Raw genomic sequence first — 23,973 nt, forward strand, 5'->3', positions numbered from 1 at the left:
AAACGAATCACTTGCACAGGCTCCCAGCCTTGGGTTGATTTGATCCCTACTAAATCGTGGTAATTGGTGATCAGAGACCAGCTGCCGCTCGGTCTGGGGCTACACACAGCACCTGTGTGCGTTCCCTCCTTTCTCCATCGCTGCGGCCAGCACCTGCCTGCCGGTGACGGAGGCCCGTAATCTCAGGCCTCTCATCTGGGTCCTCGCATCCAGGCAATGTCTAAATCTGCTGCTACTTCTTCCGCCGCGCCTCTGAGAATAGCCTGGCCCTGCGGCAGTACAAATAATAAACAGAGCTGCCTGCACATGGTGGGTGAGCCGGAGGGGGAGGTGCAAGGAGCCACCCACACAGAGGCTGGCTACACCTTCAGTCCCTGAGCCCCATCCAAGGAGACAGGTGAGGAACCTACCACGCTGACCAGCTGAGCTTACTTGTCCACAGGGAGTGGCGGGGTCTAGTGGCTAGAGCACCCGAGTCAAGAGACCTGGGTTCTGTTGCTGGCTCTCCCCTGATCTGCTCTGAGCCCTTGGGCAAGTCACTTTCCCATTCCCTGACTCAGTTTCCCCTCCTGTCTGTCGCGACTGTGAGCTCTTGGGGTCGGGGGCTGCCCTTTGCTGTGTGCTTGTACAACGCTAGCTCAGTGAGGCCCCGGGGGAATGGCCGCTAGGTGCTACTGTAATGCAACAATAATAATGCCGCAGTAACGTTCCCAGGGCAGCCCCGTGGCGAGGCTGTGCCTGAAAAGCCCCAACGGAGCCCGAGCGGTACAAGAAAGTAGGGAAATTATCCAGCTGTCTTAATGTCTCCACTGTCCACCCTGGCATCCTTGGTCTCCTGCGTCTCGTTGGTATTTCCTTCTATTTGCCCACATCCGCTGCGCGCCTTCGAGTGGGGCGATGCGTCAGAGCTGTAATTCTTGTGCGCGATGCAGATGGGTGACGGCAGCTTCCCCGTGGGCCGGGCTGTTCCTTGTGGCTTCCTTCTGGTTCTAAAAGTCCTTGATGCAAACGCTAGCTTTCAAATCGTCCTGTCTGTTCCACTGTCTGCTTTCTCCGATCTGCTCTGGGATAGAGTGCTGGCGAGGGATTCATTGCTGTACGGTCTGCTTTTCTCATTGCCGGAATGCATTCCGCCCCTTGCAAACGCCACTCTGTGTATTTATTTCTCATCAGATTGGTCCTTAGGAGACTGTGAGACGGTTGCATAGTGGAAGGAGGGCAGGAAGTTCAAGAGGGGTCCACGCTTGCCTTCAGATGGGGATGGTCCTGTGGCTAAGGCATTGGGCTGGCCCCCAGGAGATCTGGGCTGAGTTCCCTAGGCACTCAGGTACATACCAGGGTCCTGGGTGGGGTCATGTAGTCCATGTTGCCCCAGCTTTGCTGCTGCTATTATTGCAGCTATCTAGATCCAGGTTAGCTCGGGGATGTCTACACATGCAACAGCCGCAGTCACACCTCTGACTACAATGTAGACGTATCCTGTGTGCACAGTGGCTGGGCCCAATGGGGCTCTGGCCTTGGTTAGGGCTTCCAGAGGCTACCATTATGTAAATAACGCTAACTAATGATGTTTCCAAATTAAAGGTACACCTGACTTGCCATTTTTGAGATCGGCAGACTTGTTTGTTGCTGTATTTACAGTTCAACTGGGGAACAGTAAGTGGGCACTAAATGTGTATTAATAGAACTCCATGAATTACTGCGTTCGCTTTTTACAACCGGGAAGGGTAATTGGCAGTGACTTTAGAGGCTTATGAATATTTTACACTAATAATAACCCTGTTGATGTAAATGACAACTGAAGTAGCCTTCAAACTCCAGCGATTTCGAACATGGGGAAATGTGCAACCAAAAAAATAAATAAAATCAATGGATCAGTATTTTATCCATCTGGTTTCCAAGATAGTGGCCGCTGTATGCTGTTCACCCTATTAAACCAGCGGACTGTAAGATCTTGAGTATCCCTAGTTAAGGAACTGATTAATGGAAAGCATGAATACTTTAATTAAAAATGAAAACACATGAAAGCCTTTTGTTGATGAAGGATAAGCATGAAATGCATTCTAGTCTCTCCCAAGGTCCAGGGCATTTGCAAGGAGCTAGCAATAAAACTAGGTTGATTCAAACCGTCTATTTGTTTGGAGGAAGGCCTGTGTTTAGAATTTTCCTACAGATGACAGTTTATCTGGAGTGTCTATCGCAAGTGCATTGAGGAAGGTAGTCTTGTTCAGAGGGTTGCCTGCAGAGGCACTTGGGGCAGAGTACAAACTCACCGTACAGCCTTGATTTTAAACAAGTATTCCCAGACTAGGATACCTACGGAAATTGGTGTGGATTATTACTATTCCTATGATTGATTATTTATTTATAGCTGAGATCAGGGCCCCATTGTGCTAGGCGCTGTACAGACCGATAGTAAGAAATACAATTGTTTACAGTCTAAATAGAGAAGACAAAGGGGAAAGGGAGTATTGTTATCCCCAATTTACAGATGGGGAACTGAGGTACAGAGAGAAATTCAGGTGAAAAAAGGTGTGTTCTTCGCTTGAGTTAGCTACCCCAGGTTCAACTCTCAAAACTGGCCTTTAACTCGACTTGCTGACTCATGTGCCAACTGGGGCTATCTCTACAGTCCGGCTGGTGCCAGCATAGTTATGTCAATCAGAGGAGTGATCCCGTTGGAGTCAGGCACCTTCGTGCCCAGTAGGATTTTCAAAAGCCCCGATCTGTATCTTCGGGTGCCTAAACATCTTTAAGAATCTGTCCGTTTCCCGTCTGCAAAATGGGGACCATTGTACCTTGTAGGGCTATTGGGAGGATGGATCCATTAAAGACTGCCAGGTGCTTAGATGCTACAGTCATGGGAGTCGTATAAGCCTGATAGAGGAGGGTGCAGGAAGGACTCGGCACCTGGCAAGCTTGGGCTCAGAGTGCAGGCAGGTATTGCGTTCTTCACGCTTAGCTGCCAGGTTCTAATGCGGAGGTAATGTATGTCGGAGCGGATGGAACGCAGTTTGTTGTTTGTGATGAAAATTTAATGTTGCAATGTTAGCAGCAGACAGTCGGTGGTAAATTGCAATCAATAAACATGGGAGAACATTGTTCAGAGGCTGGAAAGCAAACTCCGGAGAGGGGTGAGCGATCTGCAGAGGCTTCAGGGACTTACTTTTTCAATGAGTAAGCGATCTTGTCTTCCTTTGCGTACAGCGTTGCCTGGATGAGTCATTTGCAGCATAGATTTAAACACTAGTAGATATGAATGGCTCCCCCCCCTCCCCCCCCACTGCTCAGCTGTTGTCCACCCTAGTCTCATGGCTCTCTGCAGCAGCGGAAGTGTAACGTTCAGCTTTCTGGGGGGAATTGTGTAAGACTGAAATAAAACCCGTGTGGGCTTCGGGAGTCACTATTTGGCTGGTGAACTTCAGAGTCTGTTGCGATAAGAATCGCAGAACGAACGTAACAGCTTGGTAGCCTCGCAGTTACGGAGCCATCTGCACGAAAGGGTTGCTAACTTTGTAATCGCACAAAACCAAATACCCTTGCACCGCCCCCAGCCCCACCCGTTCCCTGAGGCCCTGCCCCCAACTCACTCCATCCCCCCTCCCTCTGGCGCTTGCTCTCCCCCCCATACTCACTTTCACTAGGTTGGGGTGCGGGAGGAGGTAAGGGCTCCAGCTGGGGGTGCGGGCTCTGGGGTGGGGTCATAAATGAGGGGTTCAGGGTGCGGGAGGGAGCTCTGGGCTCGGGCAGGGGGTTGTGGTGAGGGAGGGAGTGTGGGCTCCATCTGAGGGTGTGCACTCTGGGGTGGGGTCAGGGATGAGGGGTTTGGGGTGCAGGAGGGGGCTCCGGGCTGGGGCCGAGGGGTTTGGAGTGCGGGAGGGGGCTCAGGGCTAAGGTCGGGGGTAGAGGTGCAAGTGGGGGTGCGGACGCTGGGAGGGAGCTAGGGAGTGGGAGGAGATTTCAACCTGGGGCAGGAGGTTGGGGTGTGAGTTTGGATTCCAGCTGGGCAGTGCTTACCTCAGGCGGCTTAACAGGGCTAAGGCAGGTTCCCTGCCTGCCCTGGCTCCACGCAGCTCCTGGAAGCGACCAGCATGTCCGGCTTCCAGGCACAGGGCAGCCCGGTGGCTGTGCACGCTGGCTCTCCCTCCCGCTCCCCGGCGTGTGCAGGCACCACCCCCGCAGCTCCCAATGCCTGCTGTTCCCGGCCAATAGGAGCTACAGAGCCGGCACTCGGAGCGGGGGCAGCTTCTCTGATCTCCCCTGAGCCTAGGAGCCAGAAGGACGTGCCGGCCGCTTCCGGGAGCCATGCTGAACCAGGGCGTCTTAGCCCCACTGCACCGCCGACCAGACTTTTAATGGCCCGGTCAGCAGTGCTGACCAGAGCCACTAGGGTCCCTTTTCGACCGGACACCTGGCAACCTTTGCTGTATCTCTGTCCCCGTCCTGGTCTCTCTGAGTGCACCCTCTCAGGTGTCAGGCTTTTATCTCTCTTGTAGTGGGGTCACATGATTCTCCCATACCTAGACTGGGCCCCAGGCCTACAGCATCCTGTATCTCCACTGTTTCTACTCAGCAGGTCTGACTGGGGTTTTCCCTTCAGGAGTCTGTGTCCAGCAGTGAATACGGTGACCAGACAGCCTGCTTAAACCCAAGTATTGTTTAATCTTAACAGCAGGAATAAAGGATAACACAAGAGAAAACAGATTTTAAAACAAGTCCCTACACAGACTCGTCTGTCTTACCTAGAGGCTTCCCACCTAGCAAGGCCTAAGGGAATGGACAGTTTTCCCCAGAGACTTCAGGGAGAACTGGATCAATCCCATGATGCTCAAGCCAGATGTGCTGCACTGTCCAGGGATGGATATCTCCATCCAGCCTTCTTGCTGCTGTGTTTGATGTACATTTCCTTTTATTAAAAAAAATACCCCCACACACAACACCCTGCCCCCCCCCTCCGTCATTAAATCCATCATCTTCCTCACTGAAGCCTCTTTCATTGCGTAAAAGCTGTGGAAAGCCAGCCCTGTTCCCCCAAGATCTCCAGCGCTAATTGTCCCAGCTGGTTTCAGACATGCCTCGTTACGTCTGTTATGATAAAGACGCAGTCTTTTTGGCTAGACTACTTCCTCTTCTCCCCCCGCTCCCTGTTTTTCTCTAAGTGTTGTGTTCGTCACCAATAAAGCAGGGCCGATCATTAGTGAATGCTCTGCAGGTGGTAGAGTTGTAGGAGCCCAGTTCAGTTGTTATCCCTGCTTTCCTGATGGGGAAACTGAGGCACAAAGAGAGTAAGTGATTTGTTTGAGGTCACACAGTGAGTCCGCAGCTGAACAGGAATAGAACCCTTGGGTCCTCATTACTTACTACCCTGGCCCATATTCTCTCCCTCCCTAGATCTTAGATTCATTTCATTAGATGACTTTCTTCTCCTTACTGACACATGCCAAGAAGAATGGAGTGGAGGATCCGAGTGCTCACGGCGATGTCTCCTTTCCTTTTCCAGCTGTGGTGGAGGTGTGCCTCCTGCACATGCTGAAACGCAGAGCCGCCGGCTTCCTCCGGACCGATAAGGTCGCTGCCCTTTTCACCAAAGTTGGCAAGACGTACGCGGTAGCTGGGGACATATGCAAGAAAGCGCAGGAGCTGCAGCAGCAGGCGGAAGGCAGGTAAGGCCAAGGGCTGTTCTTAATGTGAGAAAGTCATGGCGGCTTGAAGGGGACGGGTAGAGCTGCTCAGAAAATTACTTTGGGGGGAAAAATTCAACCGGTCAGAAAACGATTGCAAAACTTGTCGAAAATGAATTTTTGTCAACATTTTCAAAAGATCAAATGTTCTCAAGTGAGTGGCAAAGGGCCAATGGACGAGAACTGGGTTTACGCTCTTTTTTTTTTTACTCATTATGTGCATCACGGTGTGCCCGGGACCCCCAGTCAAGGGTCAGGACCCCAGATTATACCAGGTGCTGTCGAGACAAATAACGCAGAAGACAGTTGCTGCTCACAGGCAGCTCGCTGTCTAGGTATCGGCCAGGATGCGACAGGTGGACAAAGCAGACAGATTGGATGGAGGTGGATGGGATCAGGTAACAGAATAAACAGAGCTTAGCGGAAAAGCAAGTCTCGGCTCGCCCCTTGCCAAAGCCAGCGCCAGACAGAGCGCCTTGTGGCAGAGGCTGGTTCTTTATGGAGTAAAGGCTTGAACGTTTATCTTTGCCTGCTCGTTTGTTCCCCTGGATCACCCTTTTTTCTCTACGTGCGTTAGGAGACCTGATAGGCCCACTAGAGGAACAGGGCAAGTGACACTGGATTCAATACACCCCAGTTAGCATTGTACTAACTAGGCGCTGTCTGAACACACAGCGAGACCTGGTCCCTTCCCCACGGCGTTTCCACTTTAAGGCCATGATCCTGCAGTGTCCTTCCTGCCGGCTGATTCAGCGGAGGTCATTTAGGAATAGGAGTCCCACCTGCGTGGAGCTCATCCCAGGATCAGGGCCTAATAGATGATGAGCTAAACCAATGACTGTAACAGACAATAAGGGGGAGGAGGAAGGTAACAGCGGTCAGGCCCTGATTGACTCAGCAAGGTAGTAAATATGGGCCTCACTTTAAACATGCGAGCCTGAAGCCCTGATCCTGGAAAGTCTAAAGCACATGCTCCGTTTTACTCACTGTCGGTGATTCCATTGAAGTCAGTGGAGCTACTCAAGTGCATAAGTCTTTGCAGGATCAGGGCCTTGGATTGTAAATTCACCGGGGAAAGGACTGCATCTTCCAATGTGTTTGTACAGCACCGGGCACAATGGGGCTGCTGAATCTGGCCGCGGGTCTTTGTACTAATAGGAACTTTTGATCTCCTGAATAACTTGTTGCACTAAGTTCCTGTAGTTATACAGGTTTCCAGTAAGCATCAATTGATGTTCCAATAAAAGATATGAGCTCACCCACTGTGATGTTTCTGAATCATTTAAACATTTATTTAAATTAGCTAGTTTAACCCTGCCTCCTTTCTGTTTATTTTTCCAACACTTACCTTTTATTTAACTTCCTTTTATTATCAAACCCTTTCATGGATGTATGTTTAATAAACCCTTTCCTTTGCCAATTTTTTTTATTAATCTCCGGCCTCTTTATTGATTTAAAATCTCTACCTTTTTCCATTTTGTTTGGTCTGGTTTAAACGTTTGAAAGAAAGACACTTTTTTGTTAAAAATTCAACATCCGCGCCCCTTCAATTAAAGGCTGAGAAAACTCCCAGTCCACTGCTCCGGGACCTCCAGCTGTGACCTCTAACAAAACAGAGCAGATGAGACTTGAATTCAGTTCACTGAATGTATACAATCAGAGAAACTGGCTCCACTGTTATGATTCCTGAGGCTCCGATTCACAGAAGCATCCCCATTTAGGACAGTAGTTAGGGCATGCCTACGCTGCCCCACAGTTCGCGGTGCTGCGCTGTAACTCGCCCACGTGGACGCTGCAGGTGCAAACTAAGTGTGCGCATTAACGCAATCCTCTTCAAAGAGAATTACATTACTGTGAAGTGGGAGCCTTTTCGTTTGTACCTGCAGTGTCCGCATAGCGGAGTTACAGCGCAGCACTTTGGGGTGTGTTGCTATTCACACTCCAGTAGTCCAAACTGTGGGGCAGGGTAGATGCCCTTAAGCATGTTCTTAAGTCCATTGATGTCACATGCTTCAGAGCTGCCTTGACTAGGTACGGTTATTCTTACGGCTATTGGTTTGGGTTGTGGCAGCACCTAGGAGCCCCTGTCATGGACCAGCACCTCATGGTGCTTAGGCGCTGTACAAACACCAAGATTGTCCCTGCCTCAAAGAGCTTCCAATCTAATGGCTTTAGTCCACATGCTTAAGTGCTTTCCTGAGTCGGGGCCATACTGTGTACTTGGCAGGAATGCGAGCACGTTACAGTAAATTGTTTTCTACATCCTGTGCACTGCCTCATTAGATGAAGGGTTTGGGGTGACTGTTCTGACGATGGTATCTATAATCTTCATTTCTTATATTATTCGTTGGTTGCCGCATGACAGGCGTTCTGTATGGAGCAGCGTTCTCCTTCTGTGCTGCGTAACTAACGGCACAAGCCGCGTTGATGCAAAACAGGGGAGAGGAAAAAAGCGCTCCCATTTCAGGTCACCCTAGTGCATCAGAAAGAAGCAAAAAAGGGCACAAACCCATTTTCTTTTTCCCTTTGTAGGTCACCTTTAAGAAACTGGGAAGCTATAGGCAGCAAACTCAGCTACAAAGATCAGGCTCTGATTCCAACTCTGTTCAGGTCACTAATTATATCGACAGTGACAAGCAACTGTTGGGCTTGTAACTTGCTAGACCATACGGTTTTACCTTGGACCGGCGATTCCTTGGGTGGAGGGAAGGTTCAGAATGATGTTTACATGGCTTAATCCAGTTTGCCACTGGATCAGGAGGCATCCCTGGCCAGGTTCCGAGCATACGAATGTCAGTGTCAATAAGGATAATCAATATTGGCCTTTAAGGCAATAAACTCCCGGGTAGCAGGAAATATGAAGCTCGCTGCTAGGGGGAAGGGAAATGAACATAGGCGGTGAGTTATATGGGCCGGTGGTGCCCGGGCTCCACCAATATTCAGAAACGTGAGCCCGGTTCCACCAATGTTTGGGCTTATATTTAATCAGAGCCGCCCCGTGTATAGGATGGACCAGGACAACTGCCCTGGGCCCCATGCTTTGGGGGACCCCGTGCTTCAGGGGGATGCGGGGTCCAGGGCGGCCTGTAGGGTTAGTGGGGGACCTGGCGCCTGCAGCAGCAAGCAAACTCGCCCCCACTGCACCCCTTCTCCCAAGACCCCATCCCACCTCTTCCCGCCCCCATTCCACCCCTTCCCCAAGTCCCTGCCCACTTCTTTCCAGCTTCTACCCGCTCCCCCGAGCGACGCTGGGAGCTGGCGGGGTGGGCTGGGGCTGGGTCGCTCGCTGCTGCTGGCACCAGCCCCCCCCACTAACCCCTCAGACCACCCTGAACCCCACATCCCCCTGAAACGCAGGGCCCCCCAAACGATGGGGCCTGGGGCAGTTGCCCCGGTCCGTCCAATGGACAGGACAACTCTGCTTGGACCCATTCTGGGCACCACCAAAAATTATACAAACCTTGCAGCCCTGGGCTCCAAGTGTGAAGGGGAAGTGAGGACAACAGAGCACAGCAGACAAGAGGCTGATGCGAACGGGCGTAGGCCAGCCAGTGTGCTGTCTGGGCAGTGGAGTGCAAATCCTGGGAAAACGCAGTGGTGTCAATTTCGTATTTGCGCAGCTCACTGGACTGCTTCCCATTGTGTCGTGGGCCTGTCAATCTCTGCACCAAGAAATGGCCTGGGGAGGGAGTGTGTGCAGGTCAGAATTGGCATGCCTCAGGGGGGGAGCCCAAATCTGGCCCTGGATTAGTAGTTCTTGTTAAGAATCGATCAATAAGGCATAGCGTGTGCATTTGGGCCATTTCCTTTAATAGGCTGGAGGCTGTTTTGTAAAAAATCCAAAGGAAAGTAGGGTCGAGTCAGGCCAATCAATAACGTGCAGCATGGGAGCTGCTGCTAGACATGGACCTTATTGCTGGGTACGGCGTTCAAAAGAGCGCTCGGAGCAGCTGCTCAACTCTGCCCCTCTGCATTTGGCACACTGTCCCCCATCAAAGCCAGATCACACCGGCTCTGATTTAAGAGCAGATTGGCTGAGACAGTGGGACAAATTCATCCCTGGCATAATCCACTGATGCCTCCCAGGGATGAATCGGGCTCAGCGTATATCATCCGTTCCCTTTAATTATCTGTTTCCTTGAGATGAGCCCCACCTCTTGCCCCGTCCTGCTGGCTGGCGTGCGCCTTCCCCAGCCTTTGGACCTGGCTGGGCTCTGCAGACATCTCCCTCTAACTCGCCTCCTTTACTTGAGCCGTCTGATCTCTGCATTGCTTTGCAGGTGTGTTCTGTAGCCACCGCAGCCCACGACCAGCCACCTCCCATTCCTTTGTTTATTTCACTGGGACTTGGATGAGTTTTGATCAAATGCACTGCCGCTGGCTAGCCCTTTGGAAACCCTGAATCCATTGTTAAAATCTCATGCCAAACCCTCTGGTTCTCAACCCAAATCACTTGGACATGACCTTAAAAAAAAAAAAAAAAAAAAAGAGAGAGAGACACCCCCAGTGGCTGTTCTGTAGCCGTCAAAGAGCTCATGGAACTTTCCTAAGAGTAGAGATTTTCCCATAATTCCCCTGCCCCCGCTCTTGTGCAGCGTGCTGTGCTCCAGTTATTCATGGGGCTGCTGCCTTCCATCCCAGAGGTGGCTGCATTTTGGGTGTTGGATGAATGTCTAACCCATTGGTCAGTATTTGTTACGGGTCCCCCTCTGGGCCTGATCCACAGGGAATCTAGAGTCTTATGGCTCCAACTAGAAATCTTTGGCTCTTAAACTCAAGTTATAGCAGCTCGTGCTATTAGCTCTGGAGATCCCCAGTGCATCTGCCCAAGATGGTGGCTGTCACATACACAGCTGACAAAGCACCTTGAGATCCTTCAGGATGGAGGATACTGTCGAAATGCCATTGATGAGTCTCCAGACGTTACTATTTGAATGTCTGCATCCATCCTTTCTACGGTCCTTCCTGCAGCTCTACAAGGACTAAGTGAAGTTTGCAGTTACATTTGATTAGAAATAAACGTCTGCGCCTTTTAGGCAGTTGATTCTCTGGAACATTTAGATTTTTGCTCTGTTGGGATCAGTCTCAGCCAGACCAGAAGAGCCGCTCCTCCGGGGTCAGTGGACCTGCTATGCAGTCTATCTAATCTAATGGATCCAATCTACAGTGGGGAAGTAGGATGGGATCCCAAATGCCCCCACATTTGGGGGATTTCAAAAACTGCCTGTGGATTCAGATTTTACTTTTTGTAAATGGGTCCCTGCGAGGTGACTAGTGATTTTGAGTGTCCCAGTAGTTGGGGTTTCAACTTGAAATGCCTTCAAGGGACCTGATTTTCCGAGGGTACTAAACATCTGGCCCCTGAAAATCAGGCCCCTTTAAAATCTCTGTCTGGTTATCCCCCAAATGGAGGCACCTCAAATTATTCATCACTTTTGGCCCTTTCGTCATAATGGGCTAAATAAAATTCTGGATCCCAACGCCCCTGTCGTAAACATACAGCTAAGGGTAGCAAAAAATCCCTCCTTTACCTGTAAGGGGTTAAGAAGCTCAAATAACCTGGTTGGCACCCGACCAAAAAGGACCAATAAGGGGAGAAGATACTTTCAGATCTGTGGGGGAAGGTTTTTGCTTTGTTCCCTTTGTGTGTTCTCTCTGGGTCAGCGAGAAACCAGGGCAGGGAGAATACATCTCCTAAAGCCAGACCTGAACTAAGCATCTAAGATTACAAATTGTAAGTAATAGGAAGGAAATGCGTTAGATTATCTTTTATTTTAGCTTGTGAATTTTCCCTAGGCTAAGAGGGAGGTTTATTCCTGTTTTTTTGTAACTTTAAAGTTTTGCCTAGAGGGGAATCCTCTGTGTTTTAAATCTTATTACCCTGTAAAATTACCTTCCATTCTGATTTTACAGAGGTGCTTCTTTTACTTTTTCTTTTACTTTACTTTTATAATAAAGTTCTGTTTTTAAGAACCTGATTAGTTTTTAGTGTCCTAAAAACCCAAGGAGCTGGTCTGTGCTCACCTTGGTTACTCTCAAGCCTCCCCAGGAAAGGGGGTGAAGGGGATTGGGGGGATATTTTGGGGAAACAGGAACTCCAAGTGGTCCTTTTCCTAAATCTTTGTCTAACTCACTTGGTGGTGGCAGCGATACCGTTCCAAGGACAAGGAAGAATTTGTGCCTTGGGAAAGTTTTAACCAAAGCTGGTAGAAATAAGCGTAGGGGGTCTTTCATGCGGGTCCCCACATCTGTACCCTAGAGTTTACAGTGGGGAGGGAACCTTGACAACCCCAAAGCCCCAGTGCAGTGGTAAACATAAAGCACAGTGTTCACATCTGATTTCGTCTGATGCACGTTGTATATTCCAATACATGTGCATGCAGAGCTCTGTCAACGTAAAAATCTGCACTCCAACAACTTTCACTGTCTCTCTTTTGCAGGAAAAATCAGCCGAATGGCCAGGGATCCCTCAAGAGGCAGGGCTCTACCTCAAGCAAAACGCCTGTCCTGACGCCGCAGGCCATCAGACACATCTGGGTGCGGACAGCCTTGATTGAGAAAGTGCTGGACAAAATCGTCCAGTACCTGGTGGACAACTGCAGGTAAAGAGGGGAGCAAACAGCTGGCAGCGCAAAGGTTTTGTTTTTCGGACCAAGGTGCGCCGCGTCTTTGCAGTAGCGAATGTCGTCCGTGTCCCATCTGTAAACTCAGAGCTGAGCAGAAAAAAGTTTAAAAAAAAAAAAAAAATTCCCCAACAATTTGTATTTTGTTTCTGAAACAGTGTGAAAATGTTTTGAAGTTTCAGTTAAATGTCACCGTGCAGGAGAGCTCAAAGAACCAGTAAAAAAATCGTACACATTAAAAAATATATATATATTTTTTTACTACTTTTTTTAAACGTTGCAAAATGTCAGCTGGCTGTAGTCTAGGGGTAAAATTATCAAAGGACCCTAAGTCAGTGGCTCTCAATCTTTCCAGACTACTGGACTCCTTTCAGGGGTCTGATTTGTCTTGAGTACCCCCAAGTTTCACCTCACTTAAAAATGACTTGCTTACAAAATCAGACCTAAAAATACAGAAGTGTCACAGCACACTATTCCTGAAAAATTGCGGACTTCCTTGTTTTTACCACATAATTATAAAATAAATCGATTGGAATATAAATATTGTACTTACATTTCAGTGGATTGTGTATTAAGCAGTGTAAACAAGCCATTGTCTGTATGAAATGTTAGTTTGTACTGACTTTGCTAGTGCTTTTTCTGTAGCCTGTTGTAAAACTAGGCAAATATCTAGATGAGTTGATGGACCCCCTTGGAAGACTTCTGCGTACCCTCAAGGGTACATGTGCCCCTTGTTGAGAATCACTGCCCTAAGTGACGTAGGCACCTAAGTTCTGTTGACTTGCAAATTGCAATAAGAATTAGACACCGAAGTCATTTAGGCGCTTTTGAGACTCATAAGCGAGAAGCTGTAGCGTGCCAGGGGAGCACGTGCCCTCTGCGGAGGAAAGGGAGAAAGGGGAGAAGGGAGCAAAAGGAGGTGAGGAGTGAAAATTTAGAAAACGATAGGAAGATCTGATTGGGGTAGGTCAGTCCTGTGACGACATGTTGCCTTTATTTGGAAGGGTTACGTTTGTGACGGAGATTTCCCCCTTCAAGGCTGGCAGAGAGCTCAGGCACCTTGTGGAAGTGATGCATTTGGATTCTAGCAGACATGGCCAAGCTCTTTGGCATTCTACTCAAGTCTCCTCCTGCATTGGGCTCCCCAGCGAGGTTGTCCTCACCTCGTCTCCTCCACCCCCACAGCTAACACAGTAGAATTAGGAGTATACTGGGGAGACTTTGGTGGCCTCAGAAGAAAGGAATGGTGGAAACCCTGAGGCCTGGCCTAGGCTAGTCACAAAACGAGAGCACTTCTGCGGCCACTGAGGATGTAACTTGCTTTGCTCTCAGTGCTGCTCTTATCGATGGAGATGTATGCTTGGCTGTGCAAAGGAGAATGGCATTCGGGGGGAGTCCACAGGGGCAGTTAAAGTATATAGACTCTGTCATTCTCCCGCAGTATTTCCAAAGTCTGGGTTACGTTTTCCTTGGCAGCATGTCAGAAGAGGAATATATTTTCCTGTTCTATCTTCCTGTTGAGAGAGAAGAGAAAGGTCTTTGTGAATGTTCAAAGAAAACTATTCTGTTGGTGGCATCTGATCCCAGTTTGCTTAAACAGCCATTTGTGATTTGTGTGTTGGAAACGTATGGAGCATGGGGGTATTTTGGTTCAAGACCTCCGGGCTAACTCTCCTCCTGTGTTAAGCAGGTTTTCCCTCTGATAGCAGGGTAGCATGAGTGAGGCCCATGATCTCTTTCAAACACACCACAATGCTGCAGAAATGCACCCCTCTTTCAGGAGTATAATGGTTACTTCCTCAATCTACAAGGTTTGGGGCCATATCTTCAAAGTTAGGTGAGCGCGATTGCCTAAATTATCTCTGCAAAGCACCATCTGCGAGGTGCACACGAAGCATGGAGATATACATATCTGGTGCAATGCAAGCACAGGTAGTTGTGGGTGCCTGATTGGACAACCCAACCTTCTGTCAGTAAAACTGGTTCCCAATCCAGTCTAGTTCTGTATCTGGTCCCAATCCAGCACTGCCAGTCTTGGGTCCTGGACCGAGGATGAGGGGTGTCTTGTCTCTTTGCTTCTAAAACAGCATCAAGGTTGTTTTTTGTTTTGTATTGTTGTGTTTTCCTTGCTGACTATATTTGAGTCCATGCCGATTATGCTGAAAAGTTTTCTTTAAAGCGAGAGAATATTCCTGATCAGTGGGATTACATCACTTTTTGGTGGCTTAGTGCTGTTCGCCTTTTGGAAATCGGAAATAGCAGAGTTTGAGCCCCATCTAGTGGAAGATACAAGCACAATAATATTATGTTCAGAGAGGCAAGATGGGTGAGGTAATCTTTGATTGCACCAACTTATGTGGGCGAGAGAGACAAGCTTTCGAACCACACAGAGCTCTTGAGGTCTGGGGAAGGTAAATACAAGTTGGGACAGATTGTTAAGCATAAGGGGTTCACACATGCTGTAGGAGACCTCTTAAAATTAAGTGGGCAATTAAAGGTTAGCAGGCAATGTGGGTGTGTTACAAATTGTCGTAAAGAGCCATAAAACCAGTGTCCCAGTTAAGTCCAAAGCTTTTGGTGTCTAGCTGAGTTATGAATTTAAGTCCCCAGGCTCGTCTATTGAAGGTGTTGAGTTTTCCCTTAAGGATAAGTATTGAAAGATCAGATATGGAGCGATCACTGTGTGAAAAGTGTTCACCCAAGAGTGCTACAGTGTTTTTGTCCTTGATAATTTTCTGTGAGAGTTCATTCAAGAGCATAGTGGTTGTCTGGTTCCACCCACATAGTTGTTATTGGGGCATTTGATGCACAGGATGAGGTACACCATGTGTTGTGATAGGCGTGTGTAGGACCCAGGGACCTTGAACAGTGTGTTGTGGGGGGTATGGATCATTGTAGCAGGGGAGATGTGTCTGCAGGTTTTGCATCTATTGTTCTGGCAGGGTCTGGTGCTGCTTTGAGTTGCTGTGTCCTGGTCTGTAGGGAGCTTGCTTCTGATGATGAACTTGGCAAGGCTGGGAGGTTGGTGGAGGGCCAGAAGAGGGGGGTTGGGAAATATTTCTTTCAGGATGTGGTTTCCATCAAATATTGCTTGATGATTTCCCCCTATGGTTTCCAGTGGGGTGTGTGGTCAGTGGGTTGTTATTGTTTTCGGTATTGAAGCAGGCTTTCCTGGGAGTGCATGGGCCCATTCCATGGTGCGATCTACTTCCCTGGTGGAGTGTCCTTGTTTTGTGAGGGCAATTTTTAAGTGTGTTTAGGGTGATCCCAGCCTTTCTCGTCAGAGCAAACTCTACAGTAACTGACTATGTGGCTGTAGATGACGAATTTCTTCGTGTGTCTGGGGTGGTTGTTGGATCTGTGGAGCTAAGTGTGGTGATCTGTGGTTTCTTGTGTATTGTGCTAAGAGCAGAGCTACAATGGTTGACTTCAAGTCTACATAAAAAAATTGTTCATAATTTTATATATAAACATATTCTAAAAATAGATTAAATCACCTTTTTTCCCTTTTAGTTGTGATCACCTTAATGTTGAGCCTGTCTAAGAGACCCAGGTAACTCGATTGTCTGCAGTTGCCGTTGGGATGATCGCTTGGCTGTAGAATTACTATTTAATAAGGTTTTGCTTCAAAACTGAGCCTCTCCTTCTGCAAACTTTTACCCCCGGGCATGTGCTTACTCCCACTACCCTTCCAGTGACTTCAACAGGACTGCGGGGAATAACAATATGCTCTGGAATGCCTGTCCGCAGGATCAAACCCGAAGAGTTGGCCTGCAGCTCTGGAGAATGCGCACGGCTGTGTATCGCTCCCCTGAGGCTGTGCTAGGAGCTAGTAATGGATGGCATTTTCAAAAGCAGTCGTGTGACTCAGGAGCAAGTACCTGTGGCAATCAATGGAACTCACACTCCTACGTGACTTGGGAGCTTTTGAAAATACCAACACTTGACTCTAATCCACTTTTATTTTTTATTCCTAGCAAATATTATGAGAGAGACGCTTTATTGGCAGATCCTGTTTATGGATCAATCCTAGCTTCTCTCCTTGGTAAGTACTTTCGTTGTTCGCTCCGGGGGGTTTAGGGTTTTGTTTTGTTTTTTGCTTATTGCATTTTCCCTGAAGCAGGAGGGGAATGGAGACAGATCATCTTGTTTTACTATTTGATTGCTGGCTTTGATGATAGAGCAGAATGGAATTTGGTTTTATTAAAGCACTTTTCTAGGTCTGGTGTCCCACAGCAGGGAATTGGAGGTACTAATCGTGCAGTGGCTGTGTATTATGTGCTCAGCAATATTTCTCTTGCAGTCTCCTAACAGCACCTGGTTTATTAAGCGAGGGAATTTGGCCCGAACACCAAGGTTATAACCTGTGCTGTGAGATCATTAGCTTCACCAGACATGAGCAGAAAGGGCCTCAGTTTAACCTCTGACCTGGAGGATGAGTGTGAACAAATGTCTGTTCTTCTTAAAGATCCTCTCTCATTACTGTCCTCCTAGTTGGGCCGTGTGCACTAGAATATACCAAGCTGAAAACAGCCGACCACTACTGGACAGACCCGTCAGCAGACGAGCTGGTTCAGAGACACCGGATCCATGGAGTTCACGGGCGCCAGGACTCGCCCTCAAAACGCCCAGCGCTGGGAGTAGGTATTTGCAGCCTGCCCCTTCCCTGTTGTTGGCACAGAAGGAAACCCCACAAAAGGGCAGAATGGTGGACGGGTATTTAGATAACACCCACAGGCAGCCTCCACCTATTGCCAGGAACGGAGAACACTTTTGTGCATGCCTTCGTCACAGCAGAAAGTCCATTTGGCTCCAAATGTCCCCTCTAACCGCGTCCCAATGTAGGGAGGCTTGAGATCCAGATTTGAAATTTTGTGGCTTGAGATGCCAGGGGTTTCACCTCCTGTGCTGATTCCCTGCCATGGGGAGCAGCAAGCCTCTTTGGCCGGGGTGAGGCGGCTTTTTTGAGGGACCCAGGGCTGCAGAAAGTAAGTCCGTTCAAAAAGAGATTTCTCGAGATGCCCTTTTTAGTGGTGCTGCTGCTCTGAGCGGCCTCTTCGTACAGTTGCAACTGGTACCATGTAACCTGCATGCTGAACCACGGCGCTCGTGTCTCCTAGATCCGGAAACGGCACTCGAGCGGGAGCATGTCAGAAGACCGATTTGCAGCTTCGGCTAGAGAATACGTGGAGTCTTTGCACCAGAATTCAAGGACGCACCTGCTGTATGGGAAAAATAATGTCCTGGTCCAGCCAGTAAGTATCTGAGCATCAAGTGTGTTGAGTTCATGTGACTGGAGCGAGATTAATACTGGCTGGCTCAGCGTGGTAGAGCCAGGAATGGAACTTGAGTATCCCGAATCCCCAGCCAGTGCCTTATCTGGACCATCCAGCTCCGGAGGGAGCATCTGAATCCGGAGCTGGCTCAACGGAAGATGGATGCGTCATCTGAAGGAGCCTTCAGGGATGGAAGGATGCTGAGTGCCATCCTTTCTGGCTCAGCCCGGGTGTTGGGTGGAGCTTTAACTCCTTTCCCAGGCAGAGACCTCACTAACGGTACCCAGCTCCCCTTCCAGTTAAACTGTGATATGTACTGCCAATGAAAAAGGAAGGAGAGAAATGGAATCAAGTGGGGATTAAAATTGGCCAATTTAAATGGGTTTATACCCCTGCCCATCAAACGGACCTCCTCCCACATCAAACAGATGCTAATAGCAACTCTCTAATAAGAGAGTGGTCTAGTGGGGTGGGAGTCAGGAGACCTGGATTCTAGTCTTGGCTCTGTCACTGACCTGCTGCATGACCTTGGGTGAGTCATCTCACTTCTGTCTACCACTGTTCACCCATCCCCACTGTGTTTTGTCTGTTTAGATCAGGGGTGGGCAAACTACAGTCTGGGAGCCACATCTGACCCTTTTAATCCGGCCCTCGAGCTCCAGCTGGGGAGCGAGGTCGGGAGCCTGTGCCGCTCTGCGCGTGCCGTGACTCCGCGCAGCTCCCGGAAGCAGTGGCATGTCCGCTCTCCGGCTCCTACATGTCGGGGCAGCCAGGGGGCTTCACACGCTGCCCCTGCCCCCAAGCGCTGCTTCCGCAGCTCCCATTGGCCAGGAACCACAGCCAATGGGAGCTGCGGGGGTGGCGCCTGCGGACGGGGCAGCGTGCAGAGCCGCCTGGCCATGCCTCTGCATAGGAGTCTGAGGGGGGACATGCTGTTGCTTCTGGGAGCTGCTTGAGGTAAGCGCCATCTGGAGCCTGCACCCCTGACCCCCTCCCACGCCCCAACCCCCTGCCCCAGCCCTGATCCCTTCCCACCCTCTGAACCCGTCAGTCCCAGCCCGGAGCACCCTCCTGCACCCCCAATCCCTCATCCCCAGCCCCACCTCAGAGCCCGCACCCCCCGCCACATCCCTCATTTCTGGTCCCACCCCTGAGCCCGCACCCCCAGCCGGAGCCCTCACCCCCTCCCACACCCCAGCCCCCAATTTCGTGAGCATTCATGGCCCACCATACAATTTCCATACCCAGCTGTGGCCCTCGGGCCAAAAAGTTTGCCCACCCCTGATTTAGATTGTAGGTTCTCCGTTGTGTGTGTGTGTGTGTGGGTGGGTGGTACCTAGCACAATAGGGGGGTGAGTCTTTTATATCAGTTAGTCCTGCAGTGCAAAGAATAATTTTGCATTTCAGTAATTTAATATATAGTTTAGAAACCAGTGAATGGCTACTTGTTTCAAAGCTCTTGTATCATTCCAATAGCACGCCTCAGCCACTGAAGGGTGGACGGACACGGATGCACACGTTTTAGGAATAGTTTGGGGGTTTGATTTTTTTTGCTCCTGTCCAACAAGGTTGTTTAGCAGGTTTGATGTGTCTGCCTAATTTATTTCTGGTGGGTTTGGAGGTGTTAAATCTGCCCCCAGGATTGATGCTGGGAATTGACAGTGTCAGACACCCAGAAGACACATTTGCTACTGGATCTTACCTGCAGAGGAAGGGCAGCTGCTTGAAAGAGGGTTATGAGTTTATAGAAAACTCTCAGCCCTGTCAGGAGCTTTAATTTATTACCGTTTCTGCAGCCTTAAGTGCCTTCTCCGCGCTCCTATTCGCAGACCACTTGCCAAGGAATAAAGAGAGGTTGTAGTGAATTAGTTTGTATTATAGTAGCGCTTAGAGACCCCAGTTGAGATCAGGCCCCCGAGCAGTAGGTGCTGTACAAACACAATGAGAGACAGTCTCTGCCCTCCGAGCTTACGCTCTCGAAAAGGACAAGAGGAAAAGGGAGGGAGTGAAAATGGATGCCCAGAGAGGGGAAGTGCCTTGGCCCAGGTTACACGGTAGGTAGAGTTGGGAATAGGACCCTGTGTCCACTGGACCAGAGTGGATCTGAAAGCACCTGCTGTCACTTTTAAGCCTTGTCCTTCATCCCTCTCTGATTTCCAGAGGTGTTGAGCACCCACAGCTCCCGTTGGCTGGATTTGTGGGTGCTCGGCTCTTCTGCGGATCAGGTACGCCAGAGCCCTACTTGTAGGTGGGGGAGATGTGAGTTTGAACGTCATGGTGGCTAACAGTCTAAGTCCAAGTGCCATTGAAAGTGGACAAAGCACTGAATAAGCATGGCTAATTGTGGGGACAGGCTTGGCCTGTTAGGGGATCTCTCATGATAGCTGACTTATTCCTCAATAACACAAATCGCGATTTCCATGTGCTTTTCTTTGTTTATCGTTTTAAACAGAAAGACGACATGGAGGCAATTCTTGGCTATCTCTCCCTTCATCAGTCAGCAGACAGCTTGACTTTGAAATGGACTCCCAATCAGCTCATGAATGGAACCCTGAGGGACTCGGAGCTTGAGAAAAGGTAACATTCCCTTTGCTACGTCTCTGTCTTGTATACTTGACACAGGTAACGGTAACAGGAGTAAGAGATAAGCAACAGTGCTGATTTAACTGAAGGGAGCATGGTCCATCAAACAGGGCACTGGGCTAGGAATCAGGAGACCAGGTTCTATTTCCGGGTTCTGCCACTGGCCTGCTGAGTGTTCTTGAGTGAGTCACTTCTTTGCTGTGCCTTTGGTTCCCTTCTTGTTGTCTGCTTTATCTATTTAGATGATGACCCGTTTGGGCCAGGTGCAATCACTTACCATATGTTTGTACAGCGCCTCGCACAACAGGGCCTTGATCTGAATGAGGATCGCTAGGTGCTGTCATACAAATAATAGTAATAATAAAATGCAAAGATATTTCAGCAATTTTCCAGAATAATTTATTCTGAAACAAATTCTGGACACTAAGAAAAATGAGTAAGATTTACTGGGTGGCAGTGCTGAAATATTTCTTGCTTTAAATTTGTGCTCATTGGGACAGCCTCATTGGATCACAGAACACACACACACTGTTACCCTAGCATGCATCAGATCATATGCTTTTGCAAATAATATAATCCAGATTTAGGACCCATTGTAAAGGAACAAGTCTTATTTCAGCGATCCAGGGCTGCAGAACTAAAAGTCTGCCTCCCATTGTCACGAGTCTCATTTTTCGGGTGCCTCCCATCGCAGGATCTCAAAGCACTTTATAATCCATCCTCAAAGCAGCCCTGTGATATGATTACCCCTGATTAGAAGAGCGGGCCCTCGAATCCAGCATTCTGGCCCAGATAATAACCAGGACCTGCTGCTTCAAAAGAAGGAGAAAGAAATCCTGCAGTAGGCAGTCATGGTAGAATGTACCCCTAGGAAATGTTTCTTTCTAACCCGCGATGATTAGGCTTCAGGGCATAAACAACTAGAGGTTTCATAGCCCTTCAAAGCTGTTTTAATTCTTACCGTTATAACTCAGGAGTGTTTTGCATTTGTTGGGAAGCTCCAATCCTTCTTTGAGTCCCACTACGCTCCTGATCTCAATGATAAGCTACTAACCTGTGCAACTTATTGTCACAGTTTAAGTGAGGGATCTTGCTTCCATTGAATTTCATTGGTGCGTGCGACATTGAGCCCCCTGGGGCCTGACTTCTGTCACACATAATTTGTGGCAAAATAGAACCCGGGTGTCCTGATTCTCAAGCACAAAACCGTCTCGCGTGTTATGCTCTGGGCACTTGATTCTTGTATTTTAGCCAGTAGATTAGTGCTGTTTGCATGGGAGGGCAGTGACTGCGAACCGGCAGGCTCCAGAAGTAGATGTTATGCTAAACTAATTCCTCTGCCTTTTACTTCACCATAAATTCCACTTAATCGGCCAGGTTGAGTAAGCTGCTCTTAATTTAGTGCCGTGCTTACGCTTTTACTGGGCAGTCTGGCCACCTATTATTAAAACATTACATCTCTTGCATTTTTTTTTTTCCTCTTAGTGTGTACTGGGATTACGCCTTAATAGTGCCGTTCAGTCAGATTGTCTGCATTCACTGCCATCAGCAACGTAAGCATAAACCTCCTCATTCCCCGGGGTGCTGCAAAGGCTCGAGGGCCTTGTTTCTGCAGGGGGAATGTTAACGCTGTTCGTGTTTTATTTTGCTGTCTCTTCGGCATTTATTTCCCTGCAGGCAGGCAGTGGTTTATCTTTAAGTTTCTTTGCGGAAAGAGCCGGTGAGAACTTCTCAGCGTAAAGCCGTTCCAATGAGACTTGACTTTGTCCTAAGTGTTAATGTAACCCAATGCTTCTGGGTGGGTTGTTGGCAGCAGGGATCACACCTGGGACCTCTGAATCTAAAAGCACGAGCCTCTCCTCTAAAGTATCCAGCTGTGTTAGCCAAGGCTGCCGCAGGCTCAATCCTTTCCAGATGTGGCCGCACCACTACAGGCAGTGTAAGCTGTGGGTGCTCAGTTGCTCTGAAAATCGGGCCTCTACTTTTTAATTATTGTGGGACAAAAGGGAGCAATTTTTAATTATTGGATGCCAAGTAATTTTATTTTAAAAAATTACTACAAATATGTATGCAGTGTTGTTGTAGCCGTGTTGGTCCCAGGATATTAGAGAGAGGAGATGGGTGAGGGAATATCTTTTATTGGACCCACTTCCATTGGTGAGAGAGACAAACTTTCCAGCTTACACAGAGCTCTTCTTCTGGTCTGGGAAAGGTGCTCTGAGTGTCACAGTTAAACACAAGGAGGAACAGATTGTTTAGCATAAGTAATTAATATTTCAAGGGACCATTCAAGATGAAGTAGCCAGTTAACACCGCTCCAGTCATAGAGGGAAAGGAGGGGGAAAAAATGAAACGAGAAATGCCAAACCTGCAGCTGTCTCTCCATTGCTAGGATGATCAGCACCCCCACAACACACGTTTCAAGAGCCGTGGGTCCTACACATGCCCATCGCAACATTCACTGCACTAAATAACACTGGGGTGAGTGAAACGTGACCATCACGACACTCTTGAATGAACACAGAGAAAAATGATCAAGGACAAAAACGCCATATCCCCTGTGGGTGAACACTTTTCACAAAGCGATCGCTCTATCCATCAGTCTTCAGGAAACCTGCACAACATCCTCAAAAGACAAGCCTGGGAGTTTAAGTTCATATTTTGCTAGACACTAAAAAGCACGGACTGAATAGACACACTGGATGGATGGCTTATTACAATAATCTATGACCCACTATCCACCCCCACTGCTTCTTTTATTGCATCAAATGACCTTGCTATATTTATACATAAATATATACTCAACAGGTACATACATAAATATAAATACATATACTCAATAGGGACATACAAATTGTTCTAGTGAGCTAACACACCACACTGCCTGCAACTCTTAACTGCCCACTTCAACCCTTTTAGACAGAACAATCTATTTCTCAGTGGTGACCACCTCCATCATGCTACCCCTTCTGCTAAACAATCTCCCCAACTTGTAATTATCTCAGACACTCAGCTTCCTTCCCCAGTCCTGAAGAAAAGCTCCGTGCAGCTCAAAAGCGTGTATCCTCAACCAACAGTTGTTGGTCAATCAAAGGTGTTACCTCACCTGCCTTCTCTCTCTCAGATCCTGGGACCAACATGGCCACAACAATAACACTGCCCTCCCCTTTTTAATCTACGAGCCAGATTTAAAAAGGGGTCTTATTAACGAGTTAGGGTAACCCATCGGCTAGAAGAATTGAATTGCTATCACTTCAGGACGTGGCTGCTGGAATTAGTGCTATTTTTCTGTATCACATAATGTTTAAACGTTATTGGGCATCCAATCGGAAAAAACCCCAACCCGGGTCATAACTCATAGAAAGAGTCTAACTTTGACCAAACTTGGCAGAAAGACAATTCTAAATTGTACAATTGGCAGAAGTCCAATTATAAATACAACTGATAATGCAACTATGTGCTCAAAATAATACTGTTTTGGAAAGGGTGGGAAATATTTACCTCCAAGGTAATATATTTTATGCATTTTTTTCCATATTTTTTGCCATTGATTAAAGCAGTGGCTCTCAACCCAGGATGTACAGGAAAATGTATAAAATATATCGACTGGAGGCTAAATATTTCCCCAACTTTCCAAAACAGTGCTATTTTGAGCACATAGTTGCATTATTGCTGATATTTAGAAGATTTCTGCAATTTAGGTCAAAATCAGACTGTTTCTGTGAGTTATGGCCCTTTCTGTGCTTTTATGTTTTTGGGGGGAGGTTGGATTGGATGTTCAATACAGATTAACCATTATGTGATAGTAGA

The 23,973-nt window shown here is 48.3% G+C and overlaps 1 protein-coding gene across 4 annotated transcripts in view; it reads left to right on the top strand.

Moving 5' to 3' along the window:
• SGSM2 (small G protein signaling modulator 2) overlaps positions 1–23,973 on the top strand; it is a 136,797-nt gene that overhangs the window by 77,744 nt on the left and 35,080 nt on the right. For all 4 annotated transcript variants that reach the window (XM_034752868.1, XM_034752870.1, XM_034752869.1 and 1 more), the window contains exons 3-9: positions 5,501–5,663; positions 12,122–12,283; positions 16,282–16,349; positions 16,799–16,944; positions 17,425–17,559; positions 20,033–20,157; positions 21,649–21,716. In XM_034752868.1, coding sequence (XP_034608759.1) covers positions 5,501–5,663; positions 12,122–12,283; positions 16,282–16,349; positions 16,799–16,944; positions 17,425–17,559; positions 20,033–20,157; positions 21,649–21,716 — 867 coding nt within the window. The remainder of the gene's footprint in view (positions 1–5,500; positions 5,664–12,121; positions 12,284–16,281; positions 16,350–16,798; positions 16,945–17,424; positions 17,560–20,032; positions 20,158–21,648; positions 21,717–23,973) is intronic.

The sequence above is a fragment of the Trachemys scripta genome, chromosome 18 (genome assembly GCF_013100865.1).
Source record: "Trachemys scripta elegans isolate TJP31775 chromosome 18, CAS_Tse_1.0, whole genome shotgun sequence".
Lineage (NCBI taxonomy): Eukaryota > Metazoa > Chordata > Testudines > Emydidae > Trachemys > Trachemys scripta.